The sequence below is a fragment of the Oreochromis aureus genome, linkage group 7 (assembly GCF_013358895.1).
Source record: "Oreochromis aureus strain Israel breed Guangdong linkage group 7, ZZ_aureus, whole genome shotgun sequence".
Taxonomy (NCBI): Eukaryota; Metazoa; Chordata; class Actinopteri; order Cichliformes; family Cichlidae; genus Oreochromis; species Oreochromis aureus.
Window position 1 is genome coordinate 65,931,361 of NC_052948.1, and position 12,616 is coordinate 65,943,976.

The 12,616-nt window shown below is 49.3% G+C and overlaps 2 protein-coding genes across 4 annotated transcripts in view; both read left to right on the forward strand.

Annotated features, from left to right (window-relative positions):
• LOC116331652 (carbohydrate sulfotransferase 8-like) overlaps nt 1–2,433 on the forward strand; it is a 46,449-nt gene extending 44,016 nt beyond the window's left edge. The window contains exon 4 of the mRNA XM_039615806.1: nt 460–2,433. Coding sequence (XP_039471740.1) covers nt 460–1,485 — 1,026 coding nt within the window. The 3' untranslated portion in view covers nt 1,486–2,433. The remainder of the gene's footprint in view (nt 1–459) is intronic.
• A 2,907-nt stretch (nt 2,434–5,340) lies between these two features.
• On the forward strand, nt 5,341–12,614 carry LOC116331635 (BTB/POZ domain-containing protein kctd15-like). Of its 3 annotated transcripts, none has more exons than XM_031754381.2 (5): nt 5,587–5,750; nt 7,698–7,873; nt 10,502–10,646; nt 11,870–12,172; nt 12,261–12,614. In XM_031754381.2, the coding sequence occupies exons 1-5, from the start codon at nt 5,724–5,726 to the stop codon at nt 12,420–12,422; spliced, it is 813 nt and encodes a 270-aa protein (XP_031610241.1). In that variant the 5' UTR covers nt 5,587–5,723; the 3' UTR covers nt 12,423–12,614. The 3 variants fall into 3 exon arrangements, with proteins under 3 accessions (XP_039471517.1, XP_031610241.1, XP_031610242.1); XM_031754382.2 differs by lacking the exon at nt 5,587–5,750 and adding an exon at nt 5,765–6,233; XM_039615583.1 differs by lacking the exon at nt 10,502–10,646 and having other exon boundaries at nt 5,341–5,750.
• The last annotated feature ends 2 nt before the right edge of the window (nt 12,615–12,616 follow it).

Sequence of the window (12,616 nt, forward strand, 5' to 3'; positions counted from 1 at the left end):
TATTTGGTCCTGCAGAGTCTGACGACACCCAGATTCTCAGAAAGCTGATTCTGTTCAAATGCAGGCTTTCAGAAACATTTCATCATCATCATCCTCAGCTGCAGGTTTCCAGCCTCGTAAACAGTGTTTGGACCACACACACACACATACACACACACACACATACATGTTTAGGTTGGAGACCTGCGGCTGAGACTGAAGACGTCCTGACCTGCATGATTGATCAGGATACTCACAGCATCATTTCATGTTTATTACTCGTTTGCTCTCAGATGGAATTAAGATTATCAGGTTCAGAGAGTAGAAGCTGCAGAATAGAAACCCGCAGAGTAGAAACCAGCTGATCATGGACGCTTTACGTGCAGGAAATGGCGAGCGCGGCGGCACTTACAGACGACGCTCTGCATGATGGGAAACGCCCACTGATGACATGCCCTGTGTTTCCTGTATGTGTTACAGGAAGCCATCGATCCAGCAGGACATCGTCTCGTCTCTCCGCCCGCTCTCCGTCCCCAGCCACCGTCCTCCTCGCTGTTCTCTGACTCGCTGCTCGGCTCAAAGCAGCCGCTCACTAAACGCCGCAGGAAGCTGCTGCTGAAGAGCAGTTTGGTGGCGTCCAGCGCCCCCACGGGCCAAAAAGAGGCGGCGCTGCAGCTGGCGAGGATGCAGGAGTCACGGCACCGCCTGCTGACAGATATCTGTGCCCAATACCAGCCGGACATGGGCAGGCGGCTGCCGTCACAGCGGCAGGTGTCGCGGGTGTACGTGGAGGAGCGGTTCCGGCTGCTGTACTGTGAGGTGCCCAAAGCCGGCTGCTCCAACTGGAAGCGGGTGCTGATGGTGCTGAGTGGCAGCGCCGCGTCCACACGGGACATTCCCCACGACGCGGCGCACTACGACAACCACCTCCCGCGGCTCAGTGGCTACGATCGCGCCGGCATTGCTGAGCGGCTTCGCTCCTACACCAAAGTGCTGTTCGTCCGGGAGCCCTTCGAGCGCCTCGTGTCAGCGTTTCGGGACAAGTTTGAGAGCCCCAACTCATACTACCACCCCGTGTTTGGACGGGCCATCATCTCCAGGTACCGAGCCAACGCCACGCGTGCTGCATTGCGCTCCGGCGCCGGCGTGACTTTCAGGGAGTTCGTGCAGTACCTGCTGGACGTGCAGCGGCCCGTGGGGATGGACATCCACTGGGAGCCGGTGAGCCAACTGTGCAGCCCGTGCCTCCTGCAGTACACCTTCATCGGGAAGTTCGAGAGCCTGGAGCGTGACGCCAACTTCCTGCTCCGAAGCGTGGAGGCGCCAGCCAACCTCACGTTCCCGGACTTCAAGGACAGGAACCCACTGGCGGAGAGGACGTCCTCCAGCATCACGCAGAAGTACTTCTCACAGCTGAACGCCACCGAGCGGCAGAAAGCCTTCGATTTCTACTACATGGACTACCTGATGTTCGGGTACCCCAAGCCCTTCAGCGACCTGCACTGAGCCACCGCCGCGCTCAGCTGAGGATGAGCGTTTGGCTCTGTTAACGTGTCAGAGGGCTGGGTCTAGCTGAGGCTGCGTACCTGTGCAGGTGTGAGAGCTGCAGACTCAGAGACTGATCTTTGTGTTTATGTGTTCTTAACGACTTCTGTGAAGTTTTGTTGAGCTGCGTCTCTCAGAGAGAAGCTGTCAGATAACAGCGGGAATCACATAGATGCTTCTGGGCTCAGTCGCCGTGATGTCACATCAACAACTTTGAGTCCGTTGCTCGCGCTTTTGAAGCATCAGCCAATCAGATCGCATTTAGCCAAATCTGCTCCAAACGCGGCCATCGGCGAGAGAGGCTGGGGTGGTCTGCACGTGTGCGGAAGAGGATGAGAAGATGAGCCGATGTGGCGGTAACAGACGTCTGCTGACGGTCACCTGACTCTGTTTTATTGATATGAGGATCACGGCCGCCGTGAGCACTGTAGCATCCGAGTGAATCGTGCGTTAGGATGGAGGAGGAAGATGAGGACGATGGAGCGCTCCCAGAATAACGGCTTCCATAACCTCTGACCTCGGCTTTGTGGCAAAGACGCGGTCGAGATGCTGTTTAAGAATTTTCTTTAATCCGTGAATCAAGCACAAAGAATATAAAAATGTTGTTTTTCACAACAATGTGATTTTATTATTTAACCCAACGTTATGAGAGGAAACAGGAAGTATGATGCTGCGGACGGACTGAGCTCTGGATTATTTTAATGCAGACCTTAAATCTGAAGGCCGCTCGGGTGGGGGGGGGAGTGGCTCAGTCCATCATTTATGTACAGTCTGTTTAAAGCAGGAAAAGGAAGTGGGGTAGGAGGTGATGCTGCGAATGTGTATATGGTGATTATTAGAGACGACCTCGAAGCCTTAACACTGCCTTCTCACCTGTGACCACAATAAATGAGACTTTGACCACCTGGAGACTCGCCTCTTATTCTGACACTCACAGCAGGCTGACCTTTGACCTCTGTGCTCAGGTCTGGGTATAAATAAAGTTTAGCTCCCCTAACATCACCTGCAGACAGTCAGATTTATTATTATTCACCTGTATTTATTCATCACTGGCGCTCTCCCTGTGGACCCAGTTTGACCCTCTGGTGGCCAGTCCAGGCCTGGGAGCCTCATGTTTGACAGCAGAGGCCTGCACTAAGCTGGGTTTAGTCTAACCTGTGTAACTTCAGGCTTAACCTGGTTTCTGTACAGATAAATCAATGTGGTAATTTAAGATCCAGATTAAAGATAAATAGGTATGACATCACCGCCTACTGACCAATCAGATCTCCAGAAAATACCATTCCTGGACGATCCCTCAGACCTCTGAGCTGGAACAGCAGGTCTGTAGTTTTTTATCAAGGTGCGATGCCTCGTGTTTCTCCGCTGATCAGGGATTTTTAAAAAGCCGTTACCTTAGAAACACACAGCAGCACTGAGCGCGCTCAGTGATGAGATAATGAAATGTAATTAAAATGTTTACTTGTGGAGCAGCAGAGTCGTGATTTGTGGCAGCGAGCTGGGCCCACGTTCTCTAACCCAAACAGGAAAACTGAGTTGACACGAGAAAAAAAATTTGAGCTGGATTAACGAGTGACATTTAAAACGAGGTTAATGCGTCACACTGTGACTCACAGCATCACCACCGGGGGGCAGAGTTTGACCTGTGTGTGCACCCACTGTTATCATCTTCAATGCCCTGTACCAACACAGAGCAGAGCAGCTACCTGAACGCTACTCCAACAGAGGTCGATCATCTTGTTAATAATTTTACCTCCTCACTACGTACGACTCTGGATACTGTAGCTCCTGTGAAAACTAAGGTCTCAAATCAGAAGTACCTGACTCCGTGGTATAATTCTCAAACACGTAGCCTAAAGCAGATGACTCGTAAGTTTCAGTCAGGTTTCAGAGCTCATCACAGCACAGAAACAGCTTTAGTGAAGGTTACAAATGATCTTCTTATGGCCTCTGACAGTGGACTCATCTCTGTGCTGGTCCTGCTAGACCTCAGTGCTGCGTTCGATACTGTTGACCATAATATCCTATTAGAGCGATTAGAACATGCTGTAGGTATTACAGGTACTGCACTGCAGTGGTTTGTATCATATCTATCTAATAGACTCCAATTTGTACATGTAAATGGAGAGTCCTCTTCACACACTAAGGTCAATTATGGAGTTCCACAGGGTTCAGTGCTAGGACCAATTCTATTTACATTATACATGCTTCCCTTAGGCAGCATCATTAGAAGACATAGTGTACATTTTCACTGCTATGCAGACGATGCACTGGGTGTTTCTTCTTCACTCACTATGTGTTAGTAGACCTCTCTGCATCGAATCATATCTGTTATTAATCTCTGTCTCTCTTCCACAGCATGTCTTTATCCTGTCTTCCTTCTCTCACCCAAACCGGTCACAGCAGATGGCCCCGCCCCTCCCTGAGCCTGGTTCTGCCGGAGGTTTCTTCCTGTTAAAAGGGAGTTTTTCCTTCCCACTGTCGCCAAAGTGCTTGTTCATAGGGGGTCATATGATTGTTGGGTTTTTCCCTGTATGTATTATTGTAAAGCACCTTGAGGCGAAAGTTGTTGTGATTTGGCGCTGTGTTAATAACATTTAAACTGAATTGAATAAATCACTTAAATAGAAGCCGTGCAACAAAGTGAAGCAGGCTAAAAGATGTCAAACAGCAGTTTAAATTTCAAATATTTTATAATAAGTCAAAACTACAAACTCACTCTAACTAACTGAAGCCTTTCATTGAGCGACCAAACACACTGGTCCTCTCTGTGCACACACGTGGCAGCACTGCTGCTGTCATTGTGTTTGTATGTAACAAAATCAAAGTGCAGACATAAGTGTGCACATGAGTTTGTGACTCTGTCACTGAAGGAACAGCCGATCACTCAGCATGTTTGTACTCTCTGCTCATGTTGCCTTCATATTCAATATCAAACAAATCCTAACGAAAAGTCACTTCGAGGACCAAACTGTATTATATTTCTTTACGCCAGTATAAGGGCCGCAAGTAGAGGTGATGTGGGCCGCAAGTGGCCGCGAGTTTGAGAGCCTGGTCTAAAAGGTTACAGAGACATTTCTAAGGCTTCAGGACTCCGGTGAACCACGGTGAGAGCCACGTTCCTGGGAGTGCTCAGCTGACAACATCTAAAGACCTGCTGGCTGTTCAAGTCACATCTTCATCAAACTAACAGCGTTTCATAAAGAGAATGTCACAGCAGCAGCAGACGATGGTCTGGGCCGCTCTGCTGCTTCAGGACGACTTGCTGTAACTGAGGGAATTCTGCTCTCTACCAGAGAACCCTGAAGGCAGCAGGACAATGATCAGGTACTGCAGTAAGTCCACCTCTGATTGGCTCAAAGAACAAAGGGAAGTTTTGGAAGTCTGGAATAAACGGTTTGACTGTAAACAGCTGTTGATTTTGGAAACCTATGGAGAGACCGTTGCCTCAAAGTGGTGCCAAACCAGTACGACATGATCCAGGTGTAACTAAGATTTACAGGTGTGCGCGCTGATCTGTGTGTAACGTCTGAAGACTCACAAATGTGTTCATCCAAAGCTGAATAAATTCAGACCTTTACAGTTAATTAAGTTCAGCCTCATGAATCGGATTGTTAGCTTCAATAACGTCTCACAGATCCGCAAATGTGAGCTGCGTTCAGGTCACAGTGTAAAACTGGGATATCTGGGTTTCCTCTGTGTGGATCAGATCTGAAGGAGGAGGGCAGAGCGTCGACATCCAGTTTGTACCACAAGATGGCGCAGTGAGTCAGTGTTAGGGTCATCTTTTATTTACAGGACAGTGTGGGAATATGAAAACAACATCAAAATAAACCGCGGGTGGGGGGGTGCGCGCGCTCTGCAGCTGAAAATGCTTTCGGGTGAGCGCGCCGCTCTCCTCTCTGAATGCGCAGGCTGGAGGCGCACGTCTCCATCCAGCAGTGCGCAGTAATTGAAATGGCGCATTTGGCCGGGCGGGTAATGCGTGATGGGACACGTCATTCCGGAGGGGGGCGGGCACTGCGGGATCTCACCTTTGTGCGCGCGCTGCCTCGGTGGGGTCGGGACTATGACCTGGCCCCGGGGGGGTCTGCGGGGCCCCGGGCGCTCCTCTGTCGGCCCTCCTCTCTGCTCCTCCTTAGTCTCTCCGGAACCGCAGCCCTGCCGCCGGGACGGAGCTCTCTCTCACGCCGCCCTCCATGTCCTCCGTGTCGGTCTCCTCTCAGGTGAGTGAGCGGGGCGAGAGGGGGGCACAGGTGCTGCCGTGACGCTCATTTACAAAGTTTGCTAGTTTATGACGTAAAAACTAGAAATTCAGACGCGTTTCCGCGCAGAAACGCCGCGCTGCTCCGTTCTCGCCGCCAGACTCCATTAAAAAAACGTCCGTTTTAAGTGTTCCGGGGTGCCGGTGACAAACACAACCACCACACCACACATCGTCGTGTTTTCTAGTGATTTCGTAGCACACTCTTCACATCGGCACAAACAATTATTCTGACATTACAGAATGTTTTAGCGCAGTCGGAACCTTTGCCGGTAGCGCGTCTGGTTTCTGGCCATCCTTTGCCGGCTGCTCCGCCGCTGTGGACGGAAGTTATCTCCGTTAATTTGGGGTTAAAGTTACGGTTTTCTAGAATTAACCGGGGGTCGGTGAAGTATCCAGATTTCACCAGAAGCCCGCACATTGTGGAGAGGAGACCTTCACACAGGTAAGGAGACACCTGGCTTCGTTGGATTTGCGAGGACACGTTAAATGTTGGGTTTTTCTAATGTCTGGCCGTATGTTGGTTTAAGTGTGGGAGTGGAAGGGCTTGATGTTCCGAACCTTAAAGTTCAAACACATGGTCTCACGTGCAGGTCAAGTCTTTATTTCAGGGTTTGATGAAAGTCACGGACTGATCTCAGGTCTGTTATTTCCTGACATTTGAACGCACCACTGCAGACAGGCAGGTGGGGGCGGGGTCCTACGCCGGTGTGACCCGGGGCAATGTTCACCTTTCATGCTCCATATCCCAGGGAACATGGAGCGGGCGGGGGTGGGCGTCCAGCCTCGTTATTTACATTTATCTCAACCAGAATGAAAAAATTTGGAACAAAACTTCTGCTATGACGGGGGAAGAGCCTCTGCCCCCTCCCCCACAGACTGAGTGACGGTTATACCTGAGTGAGGTGGCCTAGGTGAGAGAAACACTAGTTGGCGCTGCTCCTCTTCCAGCTGGTTCAGTAAACAACAGCAGAAGAAGAAAACTAGACGTAGGTTTAACACACGGCGAATCCCCTGCTGGTCGTGTAGGGCAGTGTTTCCCAACCTTTTGGAGCCACGGCACACCACCAAACAAAAATGTCACATAAAGCATATTGATAATTCCCCCCCCCCACACACCAGGCAGAGCAGAATTGGCTCGGTTTGTTCCCATTTTACCTTTCTTGCTTCCTTCTGGCCACTGCTCATGCTAGGGCCTTTATCTGGGTCGGAGTTTCCTCCAGGACCAGGTCACACTGACTGTTTTTCCTTTTCAATTATTTATCTATTGCTATTATGCGCTGCGTCATCTCACAGCATGACTATTATGTCATTTCTTTGTCTTCTTCTGTTTTACTGGCAGTTGGCGACCCATTGAATTAGAGCAGGTAGTTGTACTGCCCTGTGGTGGAAGAGAATGTTCTGTTGTTCTGCCTGTTACTCAAGCTGGTCGTTTAGAGTACTAATCGGGTGGAACCAGATAATCTTCCACGGCACACCTGATCATTTCTGACGGCACACCTATGTCCCGCAGCCCAGTGGTTGGGAAACACTGGTGTAGGGGTACAGCCCATAGGCTGTATATAAAAGTTGGAAGTTGCCGCCTTACTTCGCCTCTTGGTTCGTCACTTTATGCAGTTCGTGCTGAGCGTTTTCGGCCTCGCCAGCTTGGAGTAGGGTTTTAACTTGACCCACAGGTCAGGATTTGAAGGGGCGGGGCCAGGGCTTAAAAGAGGTGGAGCTATAACAACTAATTTCCGACTGTATCAGATAAAGGAGCATTATTTTGAGCTGTGAATCATGCAAAGCTGCTGAAAAAATCACTTAAGCGTTTTAAACTCAGCAGGACACACCTGGTTAAATCCAGGTAAAGCCTCTTCAAAATACAACGGGTGTGTTCTGAATTTTGACCAGCTGTTATTTGTGACAGGAGGGGCGGAGCTTGTCCAGGATGTCTCTGAGCCACTCACCTGTGTCGCCCATGACGGCCCAAGGTATCCCGTTGCCCGCCCAGCTCACCAAGGCCAACGCCCCTGTCCACATCGACGTAGGCGGGCACATGTACACCAGCAGCCTGGCGACGCTCACCAAGTTCCCGGAGTCCAGGTGAGAGACGCGAGCCTGGGAGAATACTTGGGCATTAGGGCTGCCACAAACGATTATTTTGATAGTCGACTAGTCACCGATTATTTTTGCGATTAGTCGACTAATCGGATCATGCATCCATTGGACGTAAAACGTACAGCTTATTGCACCAGCAGCATCTGCTCTTATATAACATTAGCTTACAGTTTTAAGTGTTTAGGGTATGTGCTAACTAAAAATAAAGACAAGATGATAGTTTATTCAATTTAATGAGATTTACAGATTGTTTCGGTAAAGTTTAATAAACTCCTTGCTATCTAAAATATAACGGGACACCGGAGTATATTCTCGAACATCTCACACTTCTGATAATCAGTTGTCTGCTTGACGTTTATTCAGTCGTGTATAAACTATAACTTTAATCTCAGCCAAACCGATTTACTCAGGAACAAATAAAATACTAAAAAAAAAAAAAAAAGGCCAAACAATAACATTTTTAAGTTATCTAACTGACTTATATATGTTTAACCTGAGTAGCGAAAAGACAGTGGTGGGTTTGAAAACGATTTGCGGGAGTCCGGTGTTCTCACGGGCTCTAGTGAGCCTTGCCCCGGCTAGCTATCGAGCTAGTGGGTAACAGACGTCTCCAAAACGTCGGAGCACTTTTGAAAATATGCAGTGTCTTGATAAACTGAGCAGATATTTGAGGTTTACACAGCTACATTCTCGCCTGAAAATATGTTAAACGTTTATTTTGTGACCCAGAAAGATTAATAAGAGTAATATTAAAACTAACTAGCTGCCGCCATTGTTGAAAACTGAGCAGGGCCGCGCTATGAATTCTGGGACACTGCTGCTTCTTCTTCTTCGGAGTGTAACGGCAGCTGGCATCCTTGTACATGCAGTGCTGCCATCTTCTGTTTCAGTCCGTTATTACACTCTTAAATCCTACTACTTATTCCTGCATCTTTTGTGATCTTACAAAGCTTCAAACGACGCGTCGACTATTAAATCAGTCGTCGACGATTTTGATAGTCGACGTAATCGTGACTAGTCGACTAATCGTGGCAGCCCTATTGGGCATGCAAGTGTGTTTACTGAAGCGAGATGAAAAGCATTCTGGGTCCTTAAAGTGAAGACTGGAGGGAACATATATATTCACGCTGGATGACAGAGGGCTGAGTCACGTGGTCGATGCTGGACGGCGTAATGTTCTCAGATGAATGCTAGTTTGTGGAACAGTGAGGCCAGTGCCGCCCTGCTGGACAAACTGTGCTATAACAACGCAGCATTTTTCTTTTTGCTTCCTCTTCTGTATAAAAAGTTTTCTGATCTTTGCATATCGACACCCACACAGGTGTGTCTGAGTTGGGCCAGTACCAGCAGGTATCTACAGCCAATCAGGCTCTGATGTGGAGTTTTTCTCCGTTACCTGTATCCGCCCACAGCGCAGCCATCAAAAGCACACTGGAGGTTTCACTTCCTGCTTTAAAAAAGTAATCATGACCTCTCACAAAAACAGCCATAATAACATGATTGATGATAATGTGTGTGCGCTGTATGCTAATATTGCTCTGTGGTAAAGTTAAAATATTAACATTAAAATGAAAAACAGGCCCGTGGCGGGGTGGGGCCTTCCCCTACGGCGCCCGATGAGGCACGGTGTAAATCAGTAATAATAACAGTTTCTAATTCTTCAGTTAAAGATGAGAAGGAGCATTTAATGGTGAAAAATGTGATGAATACAAACACCTGCAGCTGCTTAATGGCGGGAACAGGGAGTTTAATGATGCCGTGTTTGATCGCTCTTCGCTGTACCCGAGCAAAGAGAGCGAGAGAAGGACAGAGGAGCTCTAATTTACTTTTGAAGGACAGAGGAAGCGACGAGGAGGCAAAGCAGATAAGAGGAGGAGGAGAAGAGATTCAAGCTGCAGAGACTCCACAAGAGCCTGACCACATGATCTGCCTCACTGAGCATGCTCAGACTGGGGTGGCTGTAGCGGATGGCAGAGAGATGGTAGAGCAGATCAGCTACTGACTGGAAGGTTGGTGGTTCGATCCTTGGCTTCCCCCAGTCTGCATGCCAAATATCCTTGGGCAAGATACTAACCTCAAGTTGCGTCCATTGGAGTGTGAATGTTGGTTAGATTGGGTGTGAGTGTGTGAATGAGGCACGTTGTATACAGCGCTTTGAGTACTCCAGCAGAGTGGAAAAGCACTATATAAGAATCAGTCCATTTACCATTACTCCTCCTCATCCTCCTCACTGAGCACGCGCAGACTCCTCATCTTCTCAGTGATTCACAGCTGCTGAAGTTTGGAGCTTTCGAATGAACACGCTCAACAACAGACAGTTTCTATGACATCATCACCTTTATTCTGTCACTGATCAGTTGTGTTGAACTGATCCAGATGTGCCTCTGTAAAGACATCCGCACAGATCCCAGCATGAGCCTGTCCTCCTCCACTTTGAGTTTGTGAGGTGAAATCAGGATTTTCTGTTTCTGGCGCTAACCGAGAGAACGCTTCAGTCTCAACTGCTCTGCATTCCTCAGATCTTATTTTTTTTGGCGCTCTGTCTGCATGTTGTTGACATTTGACCTCGGGCAGTCTGACATCAGACCGTGACCCTGGCTCGTGTCTCCACAGGATCAGCCGGATGTTCAGCGGTGCAGAGCCCATCGTGTTGGACAGTTTGAAGCAGCACTACTTCATTGACCGGGACGGCGACATCTTCCGCTACATCCTCAGCTTCCTGCGCACCTGCAAGCTGCTGCTTCCTGAAGACTTCCAGGTGAGCCCCTGCAGCTGCCAGCACAGGTGAACGCCTGTTCACGGTTCAGACCAGTCGGATTACTGGTGATCTTTATATGGCCGCCCCTCCCTGAACCTGGGTCTTCCTGTTGAAAGGGAAGTTTTCCTTCCTACTGTCGCCAAGTGCTCGCTCACAGGCAGTGGTCCGCCTGTGGGTTTCCTGTTATTGTGCGATCCTCAGCCTGAAGTATGAAGCTCCCTGGGGCACACGTGTGATTTGGTGCTACATTAATGAGCCTGTAACTGTATAAATAACCTGTGAGCTTCGTCCAGACAGTGACCAGCAGAGTGTGAGAGGACCACATGCTGAGCAGAATCTAAATAAACTAAACCGAGACAACCAGCACTCGGTTTAGTTTATTTAGATTTCACCGTTTCCATGGAAACAGCTTATGTTTATTTGTAAAGTACTTTCATGGTCAAATTTCACAAATGTGTAAAACAAACTCTGTGAGGAGGAGTGAACAGTGTGACTCAGAGATGATTGGTTCATACTGAGACTCGTTGTTTTAGCTCGGACTCTGTAACGCGCCGATGCTGTGGCGCTGATGCTGGCGGTGGCGGCGCAGACGAGTGTGTTTTACTAAATGAAAGCAGGAGGTGTGTGTTAGCAGCATATTGTTTCCTCTCATCTGTGTGTGTTGTTGCTGAGATACTCGGCTCACAGTGAGTCAGACGGCCCGCGGACACACCGCCTCTTTACAAAAACCCATCCACACCCACTTCCACCGGGGGGGGAGGGGGAGGAGGCTTTGATGCAGCAGGACGCCTGAGGCAGTGAGAAAAAAAACAACAACAAACTTCCATCTGAGTGTCAGAGAGAGAAAATCAGAGGCAAGGGAATTAAGTGTGCTCAGGTTTTCAGAATAAAAGCACCAATACAGGCAGGAAGTGAAGGTCAGGAGAGTTTTCTTTTTTAAAGGAAAGTAGGAAGGAAAGAAATGGAGGAAACAAGAAAACAAAGACAGGAAGGAATAACTGGAGAGAGGATGTGATGTGGAGCTCCTCCTCCTGCTGGATTTCTTCTCTGTGATTGGTAGATTGAATCTACATGCTCCAGCTGTTGATCTGACAGTTTTCAGACACCACCCAGGAAACAGGTCATGTGATCAAATAGCTGCCTATATCATCAGGCTGATCAGTAATTAATTGATTATTATTATTATTGTTGTTGATCAGCTGATCCTGTGACTCTCTCCTCAGGACTTCCCCCAGCTTTACGAGGAGGCTCAGTACTACCAGCTTACTCCGATGGTGCGCGAGCTGGAGCGCTGGCAGGCGGAGCGCGAGGCCCAGCGGACGGCGCCCTGCGAGTGTCTGGTGGTCCGCGTCACGCCCGACCTGGGCGAGAGGATCGTGCTGAGTGGCGAGAAGGTCCTCATCGAGGAAATCTTCCCCGAGACCGGAGACGTGATGTGCAACTCAGTGAACGCTGGCTGGAACCAGGACCCCACCCACGTCATCCGTTTCCCTCTCAACGGGTACCTGAGGCTCAACTCTGTGCAGGTGAGTCCGCTTGCATCGCCAAACGTTCTCCCCACGCCAGGAGCCGAGGAGAGGCGGGTCTCATCTGTGCCTCCTTGTCTCCCCGCAGGTCCTCGAGCGCCTCTTCCTGAAGGGCTTCGGAATCAAGGCGTCCTGCGGCGGCGGTGTCGACTCGTCCCAGTTCAGCGAGTACATGCTGTGTCGCGACCTGCGGCACAGCCGCTCCGTCACCAGCACGCCGATCCGGATTAAGCAAGAGCCTCTGGACTAAAGAGCAGCGGTGACCGTGTCACCTGAGCACGCCGAGCACACCTGCAGCGGAGGCTTCAGGAGGTGGAGCTTGGCTGCCGTGTACATAATGGTTTTTCTAAGTGTAATTACATTTTTATAAAGTGCTGTTTGTATATTTAATGTCTTTGTAGCTCAGTTGTTGTTCTCATAAAAAGAAAACACACAAAGCTCCGC